Below are 20,079 nucleotides of genomic sequence, written 5' to 3' on the forward strand. Positions count from 1 at the left end.
GTGGTACTCAAAGAGTTAAAGTGCTAATTTTATTGCTGAATGGTAAATTGAACTAGATTTGTCCAATAGAAAAGCAATGTGTCCAACGGAAGCTTATTTAATTGGATCACAAAAATACTTTATAAGTTATACACACATTCATCTATCATAAGACAATTTTCGTTTTGTTTCGTTTAAAAATATAGACCTATAGTATTTTTATACATTCAATAACTTCACAAAGGATTCAATTAAAAACAATAATTTAAAAGGCTATTTTAAAGAAATAATTATAATAAATAAAATTATTTTCAATTTTCTACAAATTAACTTAAGAAGTTATCATTTTAAACACTTTCTGTTGTTTGTATCAAAGTCTAAACAAAGTCTCAAATCACGTGACAACTATGTTTACAAACAAAAGTAGACATAGCAACAAAATGTACGAAACAAAATTCATTTGTATCACATGACCATAAGATAAACATACTCTCTAAGTTGTTTGCATGTCCTTGTTCAGTACTTACACGAGATACACAAGTATAAAGTACACCACAACTAACGTGTGTAGACCCTGAATCAGACTCATAGGCAGACTACAAGGGTCTGGAACACCTACAAAGTTAGGTGATTGCTATTTGTACATATTTGTATTTAGGGATAGACATGAGGATTGGGATGGGGATAATCACTTAGATAGGTCTGGGATAGACATGGGGATAGACGCGAGGATAGACATGGGGATAATCACTTAGATAGGTCTGGGATAGACATGGGGATAGACGCGAGGATAGACATGGGGATAATCACTTAGATAGGTCTGGGATAGACATGGGGATAGACGCGAGGATAGACATGGGGATAATCACTTAGATAGGTCTGGGATAGACATGGGGATAGACGCGAGGATAGGCATGGGGATAAACACGTGGATAGGTCTGGGATAGTAATGTGGATAGGGCTTGGATAAAAAAAGTGGATAGGTATGGGATAGACATGGGATAAACACTGGGATAGACGCGATGATAGATGCGAGGAGATAAACACGTAGATAGGTCTGGGATAAACACGGGGATAAACACGAGGATAGGGGAGCTGCATGAGGATAGGCATTGGTATAGGCACAGGGATAGACATAGGGTGAGTGTAGGGATATGCACGGGTATACACATTGGGATAGACATTGGGATACAAAGGGATCTCCCGATTCATAAATGTGCCAGCACCTAAGGAGAATCTATGGAATCTAGGGATAAGGAAAATAATAACTTACAAATGTGTGTGTGTGTGTGTGTTTGCTTCTAATGGAGGTAGGTAACAGCTTTAATAAATGCAATTAAAACATACTTCTATTTCAAAAACATTGATAATACAAAAAAAAAGAAGTACAGCTATAAATAATGAGACTCAAGACTTGTACAAAAGTTTTACATTACAATCCGAACCCTTCCGTCTCGTTAGACTAGTTCAAGAACCAGTATACATGAACTGTACAAAGTCACATGACCTATATACAGATTGTAACAGGCTTGTATTTGATATACATATAAATAGTTTCATAGATTGAAATTAACATCTTCATTTCATGTTACCCTGCAGTGATAGACCAAAAAAAAAAAGATCTGAAGTGTTACATAAAGACCAAATAGTAGGTATAAATTATGTACACGATTATAAAACACCTTACGTTGATTCGATTTATACATTTGCATTTTGTTCTTAAATAGTTTCGCATAGAACATAAACATAAACAAAACACCAATTAATATTCACAGCAGTATAGTTCAGAATATACCCAGTTCCGGTTCCGGTCTGTAATGTACGTGTCCTTTCACTTTCGTAATATAAAATCACTTTCACGTTATGGTAGTTGTCCCTATTTTGTGTAGTTTGTTTTGTCCAGGATATACGTAAATATACGTAAAATGTTTTAATTATAAATTTTCTGTGACTATGTCAGGGAAAGAAATTGCGTTAAATCTCTGAAAGTATCTTCTGCTGTTCACTTGGTGTACCTTTTCACAGTCATGAAATACAAGTGACACCTTTTAAATAATGCCTCAGACATGTTTGTACATATCGTCTACAAGAAGTAAATATGCTTTTGTCTCCCTTGTTTCAGTATCAGGTCAGACTCACTCACCTTAAGTCCAAGACATTTGGTCTAAAAAAAATCCCATTTGAAATCGCCTTTTATGGCTCAAGGAGAAGATTTTTTTTAAAGATCTGTTTACGAGATCTTTTGTTGTTGTTGTTTTTAGGCTGTTTGTCTGTTTTCATATGCAAATGTGTTCGTCGATAGTCCTTTCACACGTTTTACACTTGACACTACAGCACCAATGAAATTTGCACTTGCATCTTTCCATGACCTTGACCTGTCTGGTGGTGAAGCCCCGCCCACAGCACATCAGCTCACAGCCGTCGATGGCCTTGGAGGTCTTGTTGCAGAACCTGCCGTGGGTGCCCCGGGAGCCTGTCTTCGGGTCCGCCTCGCAAAAGTCCGGCGATGCTTCCATGTAGACCAGGTCCTGGTCGGTGTGGGGCTTGAACTGAGGGTTCAGGGGCACTAACTCGCTGGAGTCATGGGGCTTTACCTCGGTAGCCCCGTCGAACTTGTCTTTCAGGATGGTGCCGACGGTGCTGAAGATGGGCATGGCTTTCCAGCAAGTTTTCATCTCGCAAGACCCGGACACGCCGTGACATTTACATTCGATCCTCATGTTGTCTTCAATGGCCTGCAAACAAATAGAAAATGAACCAAAAATAAATAAAATCTTGCTTCTCTTCATTGGATAAATAAATAAAAAGCAATGTTTATCATTACTAACAAATGATTAATGGTCTAATGATATACTGAAGCTTTCTCTTTTTATCTCAAAACTCCCTTTTGTTTCTGTATCGTTCTTCTCTGTATGATGCTGATCGCAGAAACAGTTATACATACAGTTGTAATGACGCAATTGTAAGACGCGTAGAAGTTAGGTTTAATTGGGTTTTTTCTCATAGTGACGCGAGAGTACATTTAAAAGTTAGACCTGAAATAGGTTAGAGAAGATTAACGGACGAACGACAGGGAGACACCAAATAGATCTTGCAGACGACGTAGACTGTGTCATTTTCTAGAATAAACTGCTGTTTATTTAAAAGGAGTAACTTCATTCTTAACTGTTTTGTTCTGTTGGAGATTGGTATTTAGAACTACGAACATCATCTACATTAAATTTACACTCAACTAGACTAGCAACTAGCCAACATAGTATATACCACCCAACTCATTTACAGGACCGGACTGTTTTTAGTGCTCGATTGCACTGGTCCTCTGTGCTGAACGGATGTTATGGAGTGATTGTGTGTGTTTCTGATGTAACCATGTGGAAAGTAGAGCGGATGTATTTGGTTGTGTAGGCTGAGGCGAATCTGATGAAACTACTAAGGGGTACTATCGTAGTTCAAGGGAATAAATAAAGGTGTTCACGTTGAAGAAGGGGAGAGAAAGGGGGACACACTTGTGTTTCTACAGACATCTACTTTGAAGTGAAATAAACGTTAGATTGAGTTTTGTCTAAACAAGACGCTAGTTCAAGTTGATTTGAAGTACTACAACTAAAAAGCAATGCACATCGGTCTAGTCATGCTTACAGTTTGGATCCATCAACCTATGAGTTTACAATGGACCTCGAATTGGTGTTTTATTTGTTATTTTTGTGTCTAAAGGATAACAGCTTAGCGACAGTACAACGACATAAGTTTAGGAAGACTACAAACTGATCGCATCTTCACTTTTGACTTTAGAAACTAGGATGGGGGTGGGTACTTTGTATAAGCACAAAGATCAATCACAAGTTAGTTCTTTCCAATCATAAGTTTTGATCCCGTGCTGAAACCCTCAAGAACCCCCCTTCTGTTGCAAAGCTTCCTGATTTTAGAAATCTGTCTATCAGTTACGAATTGTGTATACGTTATCTATCCCACTTCTCATTCTAGGCACAATTAGTCATTGTTCCTAACATGAATACAAAAATAAACAAATCGATTAAGGGAAATTAATATTACAGTACTGAGAGATAAAGGGGGGTAAATGTGAAGTTCTTTCCCTTATAAAAGCTTTTTTTTTTAAGCTATTTTTTTTATATTTCACATGTTAAAACTTCGTTTAGGGAGACATGGGATACATGTTGAGCCGGTCTTACTAGTTCTCACTTATGGTCAAGTCACTGACTGTCTTTACTGAGACCACGATGTAGTCCAACTACAGTCAGAATGGAATACAAACCGTAAGCAATAATCGAGATACCTAAATGCAGTTTAAAAAATAATACTAACAAACTTGAGTTTGTCAGATGTGGGAAGACATCAAGCAAGTTCAATTTGGTTTTAAAAATGGGATCGGTTATTATGACGCACACACAGGCACACACCTTGCAAAGTGATTAATATAAAAGGCAATTAAGTGACGCTCTCAATCAACCCAATTACACGCGTTGGCAGATCAAAGCAAAGAAATTAAGGGCTACTCACTGCAGGGTGTAACTTGTAAAGAATAGTCAAAAAGTAAAAAGTTATTTTTTTTTCTTAAATCTTTTAAATATATTTTTAAAACATCAGACTTTTAAACATCCGGACCACACACGTACACACCCCTACACACTCACACACACACACACATCCAACATTTCCAAATTACTAACATGTAGACACACGCGCACATTCGTCACCATAAAACAGGACTATGTCAGGGAGCTATATTTAATATCGGATGATTTAGGCGGCGGCAATATTTGAGCCGGACGTGGGGAGTTCCCCGTTGCCGCAGGGCGCTCGTAAAAAATCTTTTCAATCAATTCACACTCGAGGTTATGGGAGCATGAAATAAAATAGAAAAAAAAAAAGGGCTGGAAAAAAAAAAGAGGGGGGGGGAGGTGTCTGTGTCATTTAGCGGCTCCATACTCTTTCACCCCAAAGTGGTACATTTTTATTTCCTCATTTGCATCCCACCAAGGGAGACGACGCTGTATTAACGCCTTGATTTATAGTTTCTATATTCTAATGAATTGGAGGCTGCCATATCCATTCAGCCGAACGAAGAAAGTGTGTGTGTGTTAGCGAGAAGAGAGAGAGAGAGAGAGAGAGAAAGAGAGAGAGAGAGAAAGAGAGAGAGAGAGAGAGAGAGAAAGACAGAGGGAAAGAGACATAGAGAAAAAAGAGGATGCTGATCGTAAAAGAACTCGATGAAAGTAACAAACTATTACTTGACCATTGGGGTTAGATTTTTTTCACGACAATTGCTGTCTATATTAATTAATGTAATGGGGAGGTTGTGGACTGGATATTAAACATTGGGCGTCATCATGAATCATATCTGGATATTTTATTTCCTAGGACCTCCATAACGAGTCTAATGTTGCAGATCAACATTTTTTTTTCCGGTGACTTAAGCTTTTCATACTTCTAGAAACCATTTGTCTTACCAAGTGCACTTCACTATGAGATGTCTCCCTGCAAGATGTTACCCCTGAGAGACATTCCACGTCAAGATATTACCCCTCCAAAAAGTTACCCCAAAGAGACATTCTACTGCAAGATATTACCCCTCCAAGATGTTACCCCAGAAAGACATTCCACTGCAAGACACATTCGCCTGCAAGATGTTACACCTGTAAGATGTTACACCTGCAAGATGTTACACCTGCAAGATGTTACACCTGCAAGATGTTACACCTGCAAGATGTTACCCCAAAGAGACATTCCACAAGACACTACGCCTGCAAGATACTACCCCTGCAAGATGTAACCCAAGGGGGACATCCCCATGCAAGATGTTACGCCAGCAAGATTTCACCTCTCAGCAAGATGTAACAAGTAAAAGATATTACCCACAGCAATGTTGTTTCGAGAAACATAGGCATGAACTTTAATTAATGTGCCTGACCCAAATTCTGGCTCCGCCTCTGGTATGGTTTCTAAAATATTCTTATTAAGTTCTCCAGCTCCCTGTTTCCCCCCACCCTCCCTTTGCGATTTCCAACATAATGGAACTCCAGCTACAGATAATAATAACATGTATAGTTTAAGTCTCTCTACCCTCCTCTCTGTCTCTGTTCCTATCTGTGCTTTGTCTATACGTTTGTTATTATTTTCTGTCTGTTTACTAGACTAACATTCCCTTTGGTCTGTCCTGACTACGCATGTATATCAAACACTTAAGAGAAATATTTATACCAGTGAAATAAAAAGGGCAAAAAGAAAAGGAAGAACATCAAGATAGGCTTTGCAAGTGACAAGAGCCGGCACTGAATTTCGGCGCCAAACTAGCGCTCCGCTGATGCTGAAGATAGGAAGATGTACCACGTGACAGCTATCTGTCATCAAACGATCTCTATCTCAATCCAAACGAGATTAGTTCATCCACTCTCTCGTACCATCCGCTGCGGTTACCCAGACACCCCCTTACTTCCCGCCACAACTTTATTTCTGTATCGGGTTGGTAGTGACCAGAGGAATAGCATGTAGTTTCTGGAGTTATTTTCATTTAACGCAGACTAATGTGGACAAAAAATTACAGTATACTGTGACTATTAAATTTTTATTTATTTGACAAAATGTCTCAATGCATTTCATTTTTAAATGAGAATTTAAACTTCAAACATACACACACACAGAAATTCTTTTTATTTTAGAACATTGACGCACAAACCACGACCTGCGGATCACTTCTTGGCTTTGACATCCGACCCTTCGAAACTTTTGCCCATAGTGAAGACAAAGAGGCTCGGCTCCATCGCACACGACGCTATTGAACGCTGATGTGGCATGTGATACGCGTGTCGACCAGAGCAACGTTTCTCAGCCGAAACGTGGCGCTCGGGAGGAAACAGTCCTTGGAGGAGACGATTATGCCAATATTGAAGCAAACAGAACCCCCGTTAGTGTGTCTAAGGACCGATTCCATGGCATTGGCGGGGATGGAAGTGGCAGCAAACGTGATTATACACAAAGCAAATTTATGGTGGACGGCTGCATGGCTGATGCGGTACAGAAAAAGGAATATGGGGGAGTTTCCCCGGTGTGATCGGCCTTTGGTCTCACTTCTATCCAAGCGTCTTGGGATACGAGCATAGGGATGTAATAATTAACTTCCGCTTGGATCTTTCCAAGATAGAAGTTAGTTTCAGACAGGCAGACAAGCTTCCATAGACCTAGAGTCTTAGACTCAATTCTTAAGAAGTTACGAAATAGAACCACAAGAAGAATCGCTTGTAGAGAACTTCTAAGCCCTTCAGGTCGAAACAAACTGTGGGCTCTACAGAGTTTACTAATGAACGAACTCGTAGAAACTGTTGTTTTTTTTCCTTTTATTATCATGTTCACCAAGCCTTCCCCCCCCCCGCTCCACCACAACCCAAGAAATGTTAATGTGGACTGGATTGGACACCGATTTAATCGGACAAAACACCTGGTTGCAGATTTAAAGCATACGTTTTCGAATGGCAAATGAGACTATAAGAATGTTTAAAAAATATAAAATTACACCAACACTGTGACTATCATGACAGCTTTTTTCTTTTTCGACAGATTTCTGCAAAACTGGTTTGGTTAAAAATATGAATGTATCGATCCTTGTCAATAACACTTGCACAAATTTAGAATCGAAGTTTTCTTTTCAAATTCCTATATGAACTGGACTCGTTTATTTGTTTTCTTGACGAATTAAACCGGGTAATGGCGGCTATGTCGTAAATCAGTTTAAAATATCGTGTTTTATTTCTTGTCCCAAAATCCATTTTCCATAACAATATGTTGTACATTTTGAATAAAGATAATTGTCTATGTTGGTAAGTGGATATACGTATAGTTCAAAGAAATTAGCGCCGCTCTTGATACAAAATTGGCATTAATGTGTCTCAGATCTTTGCGGCGCTCGTGGGATTAGTTAGAATGCTTCAATATCATGCTGAAAAAAAAAGGGGGGGGGCGCTAAACTCTTTTAAAAACGGTTTCAGTTCATTTGTTAATTCCTTGTTTTATTCCTGCTACACTAAACACGAGAACAGCCCAAGTATTCTTGAGAGTAAGTTAATGTTGTATTGCTTTTGAAAAGAGTATTTTGGGAAACACTTGTCGAATAAAACTAAAAACTAAACCAAAGCTTGAATAACACGTAGACCCGATGTATTGACAACTGGCGATAGTATCAGTAGCACAGACCACTCCATCAAGGTACTCAAACTAGTAGACGATCTGAGGGCCGTTAAATCTCCACTTCCATTAGAAATCACTCTACCGTGCCATACTTAATAACTTCCAATTTGATTTCGAGGTTAGCTGAGTCAGCGGGAAGAGAGGAGTCTTAGGAGGGGGAGAGGGAGGCAAAGAGAGAGGATAGATTAAGGTACGTGTGAAAAATACACACAGAACATGGATACAGAAAGAGAGTGAGAGAGAAAAATAAAGAGATTTGAGATTGAAAGAAACGAAAAGAGTGAAAGAAGAAAGAAAAAGCTAGCATTAGAAAATCTGATTTAGAAAATGAGAGAGAGAGAAAAAAAAAGAAAGAAAAAGACAAAGAAATTGAGAAACTGAGAGAAACAGAAAGAGAGAGAGAGAAACAGAAAGAGAGAGAAAGAAAATGAAAGAAAACAGAGAGAGAGAGAGATTAAGTAAGACACAAAGAGGGAGAGATAAAAGGAAAGAGAAAGAAAGAAACATAAAAACAAAACAGGAGAAAAAAAAAGAAATAAAAAGTAAGAAACAGAGAATTAGTCAAAAGTGACAAACTGAAAGATTGATTGATGTAAGAGAGAGAGAGAGAGAGAGAGAGAGAGAGAGAGAGAGAGAGAGAGAAGGGAAAGTGATAGGAGAGTGAGGAGACAGAGATTTTGTAAAGAGAGATTTGATAAAGAGAGATTTGGTAAAGAGAACTGAAAGAGGTGGGAGAAATAGAGAGAGTGAACTTTAAAAAGACAGAGAGACAAGCACACACACACACAAAACCTATTAGAAACAAGAGAAACTGATAAACTCGATAACACAGAAGAAAGTCAGCACTATCTTAATAGAATGTAGATTGATGATTAGCATTGATAAGTACGTGCGTCTATAGAGACAAATTAAGAAAAGATTCCGCACTCACATCAACGTATGTTTTCAGTTCACTATCAAAACTGTAGACTTAATACTTAAAAGGTATTTAATTAACCCAGCCTCTTTCTAGAGTTGAGAAGATAGACAAAATAAACTTGCACTACATGAGATCAAGTCAGAATGTGTGTTTTTACTTCCCCCGACAAAGTCGCTACGACAAAGAGAATCATTTTATAAACACTAAAGTCTTGAAGTGGAGGACTGAGTCTTATGTCGTCCAGTTCAGAACCAACAAAATAGAAGTAGAAATAACTTGAGCATGTTATTTGAAATACATAGACTGGCCAAGGAGAAGAGTTGGATTCGCCAATCTTTCAATATTTTCTAAAGCCATAGTCGAATAAACAAATTTGGTGCTTAAACCATCAAAATATCCAAATAGTTTTTAAAGGAATCCTAGTTAAGTAAACAGCATATATATATATATATATATATATATATATATATATATATATATATATATATATATATATATATATATATATATATATCAATAATGGAATATATATCTTCCCTTTTGTATATAAAACAAACAAAATTAAATAGTTAGCACTAATTAATTGGTTAACCTTTTTTTTTTTAATTGATTCGTGTTTTGTCAGGGACAATAAATAATTGTCTCAAGTTTGATCCCAGAATGGGTGTGGGAAAAATCACGTATTCAAAAGTTGTACCAGACAGAGGCAGCTGTAAAAAGTTAAATTTCTCCTTTCGAAGTGAAGAAAATGCGCAATTAATGCATATAATATTTTGCAGCGCCCCCCTCTTCTCTCTCTCTCTCTTTCTCTCTTTTTCTCTCTCTCTCTCTCTCTTGTAATCACAACAAATTTCCGTAAGGATCAATAAAGCAGTCTTAGTAGTCTTAGTCTTAGTAATAGTCTTAATAATGTATCATCATTTCTAAATATTGCAATAATTTTTATATTAAACACCCCCCCACACACCCCTTTTTTTTTGTCTTTCTAGTTTCTTGGAGATCTCTAATTTCCCTAGGTAAATGCGCCCCCCTAACCCTAACACAATATTCTCCCCCTCCCTCTTATTATTGCCTTCATATATATTAGAAGTCGTGCAGCGCCCCTGATCTGCGACAAGGTTTTCTATTGAATGTGTGCGCGTGGGTGCGCACGAGCATCTCCCCCCTAATCCATTGATGAGCTGTGGAGAGTCGAGGAAGGTCGATAACTTTACAGAAACGAGTTCTCGCGACCATTCGCGTGGCTCTTGCACGCGCCGTTCGGTTGTAAAAGTGTCAAGGATTGGGCCGTTTTTATTTCTGAGGGTTTGGCTTAAGACCCACGTGAATATTGGTTTCACGTGGCTTAATTAGTCACTTGGCGAGTGAGTGCAAGTCTGAGTGAGGAGTGAGCTGGGAAAAAAAAAGAAAGTGGATAGATAGAATTAAAAGTCTGTAAAAAAGAGACATAAAAGAGGAGGGAGAGAGAGAGAGAGAGAGAGAGAGAGAGAGAAGAGAAAAAAAAAGAGAAAGAGCAAGAAAGACAGCAAGAGTAAAACGATGAGATAGAGAGATAGAGAGCAAGATACTCACAAAAAGAGATAAAAATAGAAAAGGGGAGAATGATAAAAAGTTAGATGAACAAAAAAAAGAGAGAGAGAGAGAGAATAGACTAAAGATAGATGGGGAAGAGATAGAAGAAATAGACAAATAAACGGTAAACCTTTTCTTTCTCTCTCTATTTATTCTTGTGTCTATCAGTAAATTATTATTTAACCACTAATTTGTACACTTCAAATGTCCATCATTATTTGCTGTTTTTTCACAGCGATGGTTGAATCTTAGTTCAAATCTCCTGCCTTCGGACCTCCAAACATCATTAAGTGACTTTTTTTGAACGTCTAAACCACAACATGTGAACTGACGGAGAACTCAAAGGGAGAAGTCAAATATTTCCCTGAATGTAAAGACAGTCATCACAACTGTTGTTGTTAGGCCAGTCATCACAACTGTTGTTGTTAGGCCAGTCATCACAACTGTTGTTGTTAGGTCAGTCATCACAACTGTTGTTGTTAGGTCAGTCATCACAACTGTTGTTGTTAGGCCAGTCATCACAACTGTTGTTGTTAGGCCAGTCATCACAACTGTTGTTGTTAGGCCAGTCATCACAACTGTTGTTGTTAGGCCAGTCATCACAACTGTTGTTGTTAGGCCTGGGATGTTATCATTTTGTTTTCGTATAGTCTCTACCATCGAAAGGTGACACAGTGACACTGAGACCCAACCTAGCTATTTACTAGAGGAGATGGGGAGAGATGCACTGCAGTAGTCCTCAACTCTTTGCAGTACCACTGTTTCATTACTTGATTAACAAGAACTCTTTCTTAACGATTTTCTTTCATAAACACGCTGAATACAGAGAACTCTATGATTGAACCTTTCTCTTGGAATGATTGTGTTCGATAATTTTGTTGAAAGTCTGGTGTGACCAAACGGAGGAATTCCAGCTCCCGTCGCCTCAGCGTGGCACCTCCATGGAAACGTCCATCCGGTGAAGGGGATAGGCTAAGAACGGGAGTGAACACAGCTCCAAGCGAGTTACCACAGCTATGCTCTAGCGAATGTGCATTGCACGTGGTGGGGATGTAAAAAGGGCTTGCTAACCTGTCCAAACCCCCACCACTTCGTTCTTCAACGGGTACCATACGGGTGGTGATGGTCCCCCCACGGGTGCGGTGTCACAGTATAGGCATATGGAGGTCCCCTACGTGGATCGGCCTCCGGCCTCGCACGGGTTGGGGGAACCCGTGTCGTTGGCTCTAGGGACCGTGTCCTACGACTTACCGGATGTGATTACATGATCACCAAGGATAACGCGGGACTCCAGACAGAGGGGTTGGTGAAGAGCCAATGGCCACGGATAAAAGCCTTTTACTAGACACATTGTTTATAAAAGGGATTCGGAAAATCTTGAGCCATAAGGACATATGATTCAGGTGTGACCAAACGCCTGGGTTTGGTGCCCTGCCTCATCGTGGCGCCCGGTTGAAACGGTCGTAGGAGGGGACGACTAGGCCAAATAGGCAAGCGAAACAAGGCTCCCGCGGGAGTGCGTAAGAGAGTGCGAGAGTGCAGGGATGTAAAAAAGCTTTCGCAGCAATCTGTGAACGTCCAGGCGCCGTCCCTCAAGTTCTGATGTAACTGAATATAAGGTTAGGGTTTAAAGTTATCTTAAGATTATTATGCAAGTCAATAGAAAGTAATGTTTGAAATGATATTATAGTTATGGTTCAACTCATATAAAGCTGTGGGTTAAACGATCACAAAGTTATGGTAAAATGAGCATCCAGTTATAATCTAACTGAACAGATATTATGGTTGAAAGTATACGACGGTCACCAGACGGTCATATAGGAATCCTATACTTATCATTTGCTATCATCTTATATTTGCTTTGTTTTTTTTAATAAAATATACTCAACTGAAAGGAACATTTTCATTGTAAATGTCATAAGAAATAAAGTTTATTTTACGCTTGTTACACTAACAAAACTAACTGATATTTAATACATAACAATTGTATGCGTAGTGGCTTCAAGCATAGTTTCTGGCTCTGGAAAGCTCTTCGGGAGGGGGGGGGGGGGGCTGGGAGACTGAAATTATACATTGAACAATCAAAACGTGTCATTACTGCACAAATTAAACTTCAATTAGTCTAAAAGGCTGGGACTCAATGGCGTTCAACGGTAAAATAATGAGTGCAATCCAACCGAAGAACAGCAAACAGTTCGATCCCAACGTTCAAAGCCAACGCTATCACCGAACTATAAAATAAGACTTCTTTGTTTTATATTCCCTTCTCACGCGAAACAGGACTGGGGGGGGGGGGGGGGCGGTGGAGCTAACATCAGTAAAGTTTCGCATAAACCAGACCACCTGTAAAACTCCCCCCTTGAATCCAGGGACGTAATCTATTTTCAGGTGTAGTAGTTTATAAAAGTAAGTAGCAACATGGGTTATTGCCCCATGACAGCTGACGTACTACACAATTCATTTAATTTGCCACTTGTTGATTTATGAGTGTAAAACAGGACTTTGCTTAGCGGGCTTGATGATGTGTAACCTCATTGAGAGACTGAACAAAAAATGTCAAATCTATAAGATAGCACCGCTATGTCATTACAGCAGTTATAACTACACAATTACTTTGTTTAGTGAACTCCTAGTACTATATTATATTCTGAAACACTGTGTCATAAATATAATTGCAACTTGCATATATAAATTACTTAAAATTATATTTTTCGTGCTAAATCATGCGGGGGTGGGGGGATTATTTATCAAGGTTTCCACTTTCCATGCTGCCTTAGCAAACACAGCTAGAGACCAATTCTAATCAAAAGAAATTCCTGGTCAGCATTGGGAGTCGAACTTAACCTAAATATAAAGTTATGGTTTATGTAGCCAAGCGATTTATCTACTCAGCCTCACGTCTCACGATAGACATTTCGATGATTCTCGCTAGGGGGACATCTTATAAAAACATTTCCCTAGCATCTTTGTGTTACTTTAACCAATCAAGCTACACAAGCGATGACTGTGTATGTGTATGTGTGTGTGTGTGTGCTTATGTGGTGGTTACCCTTTGTAGTGTTGCTGGCCCTTTCCAGGCTTCGACAGTTGATACGTAATCTTATTTGTGCTGATTCTAGAAATCTAGAAAGTGAAATTAAAAGATTTTATCTGAGAGGGGGGGGGGGGTCAAGTGATTGCAATTTAAGTTATATAGTATTTCTGTTTTATTGCGTTTCATATATATATATATATATATATATATATATATATATATATATATATATATATATATATATATATATATATATATATATATATATATATATATATATATATATATATATATATAATGTATTCTCTTTATATTTTCAATGAAATAAATTTAAAAACATAATGGTTTATGATTCCTTCCATAGACAATATAATATATATGTATGTATTTGGGATTTCGTAGAAATAGTATAAAGCACAGACAGATATATTATATCTAGACTGGACATGGAGATCTTTGAACACTACAAAAATATCGTGAAATTTTTTTTAAAAGCTGAAACAAGGCGTTGTTTTGTAATGTGCACGCAAGAAGTAAAGTTTTTAACTCTCTACCTATGTAACAAATAATTTAATGTTTAGGTTTAGATCTAGATCTGGTAATTGAACATCGCAAATTAGAGCACTCTAGTCTCACAATTATTATTTTGCAATTTTTAGATACATAATCTAAAATAGGTAATCAATCTATTTAAATGTACATAAGTTGATAAAAATCAACAGACGTGAATTATTTCAATCTGGCATTTTCGAAAGATTAACTAACAGGAAACGGCTTTATTTCATAGATTTGCGTGAATGTATAGTTATGTGATTAATAGTCCATTGTAATTAAAATCAGAGAAAATGGTATAGCATTATTTCTAAACTTTGAAAACCATAGTTCATTACTTTTCTAAGACAGAAAAGATCGATTTCCCTAGATTCAGGGCGACTTCCCTTACAGCTTGAAAAAGCGTTACGTACATGACAATCTATATATATAGGTCTGTGAATTCATTAATAGTGGATAAGAAGTGTTTTCCGTTTTCCAGTCTAGATATAATATATTTATATATAGGTCTGGGGTTTAAAGCATCGAATTTACAGCTTAAAGTTCGAAAAGCATTCTACAATTATTGTACAGGACAAGAAACAGTCTCACAAACAGTAATGGCTCAAAAGCCAATGTAAAGATTGACGTAACATCAGGGATATATTTGTAATGTTTTGATACAATGTGACACAAAGGTAGTTATAGTACAGAGTCATATTTATATTTGAAAGTACAGAAAGTTGTTTTTTCCTTACGATATTTCCTTACTTCACCTCATCCTAAGTGCACATTTTCTTTTGTTGGCTGATCACTGAGAAATCTTAATATCAAGGGATTTGAGGGGGGGGGGGATCGAGAATTTTAGAGGGAATGGGAGAGAAACAGGAGCAACAATATAGTCATAAATTATGTCCCCTATCATCGCAACTGTCAAACGCCGTTTGTGTTTTTTTCGCCAAGACCCAAACCTATTCTTTTGGTCAACTTAACCTATTTCCCGTGGGGAAGAAGGGGGGTGCCTCTTTGAGGGGTCTGGGTGAACAGTGCGCCAGAGAGGTTAGCTACGTGTTTCAGTTGTCATCGTGCGCCGGTGTAATCAAATATTATCATTACAGGTAGGGGTTATTTTCTAGTCATTAATAAAGCAGACAATAGCCCGGCAACAGGAGGTGGCGCACAGACCGTTGTCTTTCCTTTACCACCATCTTTCATACAACTGCGCCCCGCTTCACGCCACCACTGTCGTCCAACGCCCTAAACGTATTCTCTCTCTCTCTCTCTCTCCCTCTCTTCTCTAACCATTCAATAATAAACGAGAACTAAATATGGCAGTTTTGACGTCTGGCGTGCCATTGTGATTGTAAATTGTTCACATTGTATATTCACTGTTTGTCTCACGTCTGCAGGGGAAGCCCAACGACATTCCATAAAATAGTGGGTCTCAATACCTGTCTCTCGGTGTGCCCCGTGTAAGTGGGCTAGACATTGGAAGCCAAGAAATGAGGGGGGTTGATGTGAGCTCCTTAAAATTTAACTCCTTTAAATACATTTAGTATTGGCTAGAAATCTAGGCAGGTGAAAGTGTGTTGGCCCTAAAAGAATGAAGCCTACTAGTTTCACCCTCTACGGATGTAGGCTATTAAATTACTTCGGAAAATGTGTTAGATTAAATGAATAGGCCCGAGTAGAGTTTGTACAAGTTTTTTTTTAATTCGTCACTCAAAAAGCCCCTTTTCTAACCTTTAACAATTTAATGCGTGCCATAGTGGCATCCATGCGGCCCTTATCTTATAAAATACAGACGTGAAAAAAGAAGAGGATTACCGTGGTCCTACCGGCCTATTTGGGCACCGGCCTATAGGGCGTTTGCCCGAATGCCCATATAGCCAGTCCGCCCCTAGATCTAGGAAATATTTATCGTAAACGTAATTAAACGTCTTCGGGTATTTCCGCATTCATTCAAGAGTTTGATAAATTAATCTTCATGAACATTTTTTCGCATCGTTTTCTAAGACTAAATTTAAAGGACTATCATTGGAATCTTTACATTCGCTTTACCAGGATTCTTTCTCCGGGGGTTTAGAGATGGGGTGTGGAATAGGGTGGAATAAATTTGTTAAACATTTTTTGTAACTCTAACATTCATTAGTTATTAAGAGAAAAGTAATCACTCTGTAAGTTGTGTAAAGCAGGTAGTGTCTTGTTTTTTAATGTGTTTATTGTTGCAGTGTTCTAGTCTGCAGTCTTGAAGCAATAAAATGCAGAAACATAGTAAAAGAAAGGAAAGTGACATGAAGAAATGGGGTGGATAGAAGTGAACCTAAAGGAAACGTAAGAAAAGAAAAGGCACAAGGTCAAGGACACTAAATGGAATGATCGCTGTGGCCAACTAAAATCCCAGGAGTAGCAGTTGATCTTCATCTCTCTTCATTGTCTCTAGTTAGTTGCCCAATGGACCTCATTCACCTATCGTAAACAAACAACAGTTAGCCACGTGATAATAATGATAAAACAATGAAAATTACATATCACGTGACAGCCACTATGGATTGCGTTATTTATATAGAAGATATAGAGAACCACGTGGCAAAATGTTTGTTTACGATTGGTGAATGAGGTCCATTGTTTTTCAATAACGTCCTTAGTTGCGCCCTTGTCATGGAGCAAGCTAGCAATAAATTGTCTGTGTTATTACCCTTTGTGCTACAACCGGAAGAGTTCGGATCCTTACAGTGCTAACAAGTGTCCACATATACCTTTCAAAAACGTAATAGCTTATCAACAATCTCTGTATTCTAACATATTTATAGCTACTCGTCAAAGATAAAATAGCTGCCAATAATTATATTTCACTGATTTGGGAAATGCTGGGGCGTCCAAGTCAAAACCTTTTTAAAAAAAAATTCTCCTGTTGGTTGGGGGGGGGGGGGAGTGGATTGGACATAACCTCCCTTGATAAGCCAGTGTCTATATCATAACCTCCCTTGATAAGCCAGTGTCTATATCATAACCTCCCTTGATAAGCCAGTGTCTATATCATAACCTCCCTTGATAAGCCAGTGTCTATATCATAACCTCCCTTGATAAGCCAGTGTCTATATCATAACCTCCCTTGATAAGCCAGTGTCTATATCATAACCTCCCTTGATAAGCCAGTGTCTATATCATAACCTCCCTTGATAAGCCAGAGTCTATATCATAACCTCCCTTGATAAGCCAGTGTCTATATCATAACCTCCCTTGATAAGCCAGTGTCTATATCATAACCTCCCTTGATAAGCCAGTGTCTATATGCTAGTGTCCAAATACGTGATCGTGTCTGCATTGATGCTGGATGGAACTCTTTTCCTTGTCTGACCTCATGTCATGCGATAGACTGATGGGAATGGGGGGGGGGAGAGGAGGGCAAGAGAATAAGGAAGGAGGGTGGCAGGGATTTAAACTGAACCCCCTTACCTTCCTGTCCCCCACGTTGGTGTCGTGTTACCCTATCAGTCGCCCCGATCAGTCCACAAGTATTGTGTGCTGATGATTTAGTATCCAAACAAGATGTCTCATGGAAAGGAAAATATTTCGTTGGCAAAATGACTTCGTGCCCCCCCCCCCCTCCCCTTCAAAAAAAATGTATTGATTCTGAGATCTTCCCCATAATCCGGACTGACGTGAACATTTAGTGGAAAGGGAAGCGAGCGGTTCTAACTATGTGAAGATGGTGACCAGAGTACATGTTACCGCAAGTCACTGAAGAGATTCAGGTTAGACGCAATAGTCAAAAGTATAACAAGAAAAACATTAAATACTTAAAAGAAAAAAAAGCTTATATTAAGCTTATTTGAATCAATTAGTTAGGATCAGTCGTGTAATTAAGTTTGTAATAGATCTAGACTAACAATAAAAAAAAGCATTTATAAAAATAAATTTAAAAAAAAAAAAAAGGAACGACCTGAATTCGAACTCATGGCTCAAGCCTTCTCAGGTTTCTCAAGCTAACGCAATAACCACTCTGCTAGCGAAAGAGTCTATTTCATGTTTGTGTTCACTAAGCCTGGGACGGCAGCCTAATATAAAGGGGAATAATTCAGCTTACACCACCACTTCAGTCAACTACTATTTCTTCCCCTTTATTGAGATAACAAACAAAGTAATTTATTACCAATAGTTAATTAAACAATCGGGTTTTTTTTATTGACTCTTGTGTTGTCAGGTAAAATAAATAATTGTGCAAAATTTCAACTTGATCCGACATTGGGTGTCGGAGAAATAATGTGTACAAATTTTTGGTCAGACAGACATACAGACAGACAGAGTGAGTTAATATAAGCTTTGTAAAAAGTTTCCCTTTCAGACCTTGCAATCTATGGGGCAGATAATGATATGGCCAACTTTATAGAAGGCCTGAACACTGACCTGCAACGTCACAACCTATGGGCAGATTAGACCAATAGCTATGTGCCATGTCGTACACACGTGTTACTATTACTTCCTCGTGTATTTTTTGTTTAGTAAATCTTTGCAGCCGAAAACACCGGTGCCCTACACACAAGTCAAAGAGGGGGAAAAAAAGCAAAAGAGGGAGAATGCCACCCTAGCCGATTCCAAGACATCGTTGATATCCTTGTTACTCGCATCCTCGGGCCACGGCCAAAATATTCAATATGGTGGTCATATCCGGTATCGTTGCCCCGGGCGACGTAGAGACACAAGGGGGATATCACCCGGGAAGCGTCACGCAAAAGGTGAGCACTGCGATGAAGGAGGGTGAGCTTTCATAAGGGGGGAAGGTGTTCCACTGTAAACATGGCGGTGCGAGAATGAAGGGGGGGGGGGGGAGACGCTGTAAGTGGAAGGAGGTAGAGGTAAACAGGTTGTATGGTGAGTACTTTACAACAGCGAGTGGTTGCAGCTTGAGGCATAATACGACATCTATATATACAACTTAGAAATATATTCTGGAGGAATACTAGAAGTAGAGAGAGAGGGGTGGAGGGGATATATGAAGAAAAAGTAAAAAAAAAAATGTTACGTATTCGTTAGTCACTAGATGCGCCAAAGTGTTAATGATGCCTTATTGATTGCACAATGTGTAGGACCTACCATAGGTATCATTGTTAAACGTCAAGTATACGTAGATGTTAGTAGTGGTAGACTAATTGGTTAATAAGGAATTGAGTTCGTGGCTGGGGTTCGTTCATCTGTAACTATGTTGGCGAGCTAGATTATACTTAAGAAGATAGGCAAAGAAGATCTATACATTGACTATATGAGTAAGTTAGTTGGATGGATGACTTATTAAATTAAACTCACAAATGTTCCTTAAATAAAGGCACACAAAATGTCCTATGTATTTCAATCATGAAATGTTATGATAGGAAAGTCATTTGACGTACAGTAGCTAGTCACTTGAGGGATGGTAGTTGAGTCAGTTAGAAATGGAATTTTTGAATGTGTTATGAAAATTTACGATAGAAGTTTCTTTCTGCTGAGTTCTCCGAAACTATTTGACATTATCAGGCAATATCTGACACTATCTGACATTATATGACACTATCTGACATTATATTACACTATCACACTTTAATAATTTCACAATTGCGATCTAATTTGGGGACAAAAAGCATGAAGTTGTATAGCAGGCTAACCAATCAAACGAACAATTTGAATTTTCCAGTGCAAATTTTATACTTCAAAGCAGAAGAGAAGGGAGAAAAAAAGAGAATGAAACTTGATGAAGTGAATGAAAATACACTTTGTTTATTTGGAGTCCTCTTCTCAGTAACTGTATCCTCTAAACTTACTGGCTACGCCTTTGTATCTAGGGGAGAGCCTTTTCCCTAGCTGTAAA

The 20,079-nt window shown here is 38.5% G+C and overlaps 1 protein-coding gene across 1 annotated transcript in view; it reads right to left on the minus strand.

Annotated features, from left to right (window-relative positions):
• The window catches only part of LOC106069441 (protein Wnt-4-like), a 100,372-nt gene that overhangs the window by 193 nt on the left and 80,100 nt on the right, over positions 1–20,079 (minus strand). Inside the window, exon 5 of the mRNA XM_056008754.1 lies at positions 1–2,714. This exon is cut by the window's left edge and continues 193 nt beyond it. Within this exon, the coding sequence (XP_055864729.1) occupies positions 2,256–2,714 (459 nt within the window). The 3' untranslated portion in view covers positions 1–2,255. The remainder of the gene's footprint in view (positions 2,715–20,079) is intronic.

Source organism: Biomphalaria glabrata, chromosome 13 (genome assembly GCF_947242115.1).
Source record: "Biomphalaria glabrata chromosome 13, xgBioGlab47.1, whole genome shotgun sequence".
NCBI classification, from domain to species: Eukaryota; Metazoa; Mollusca; class Gastropoda; family Planorbidae; genus Biomphalaria; species Biomphalaria glabrata.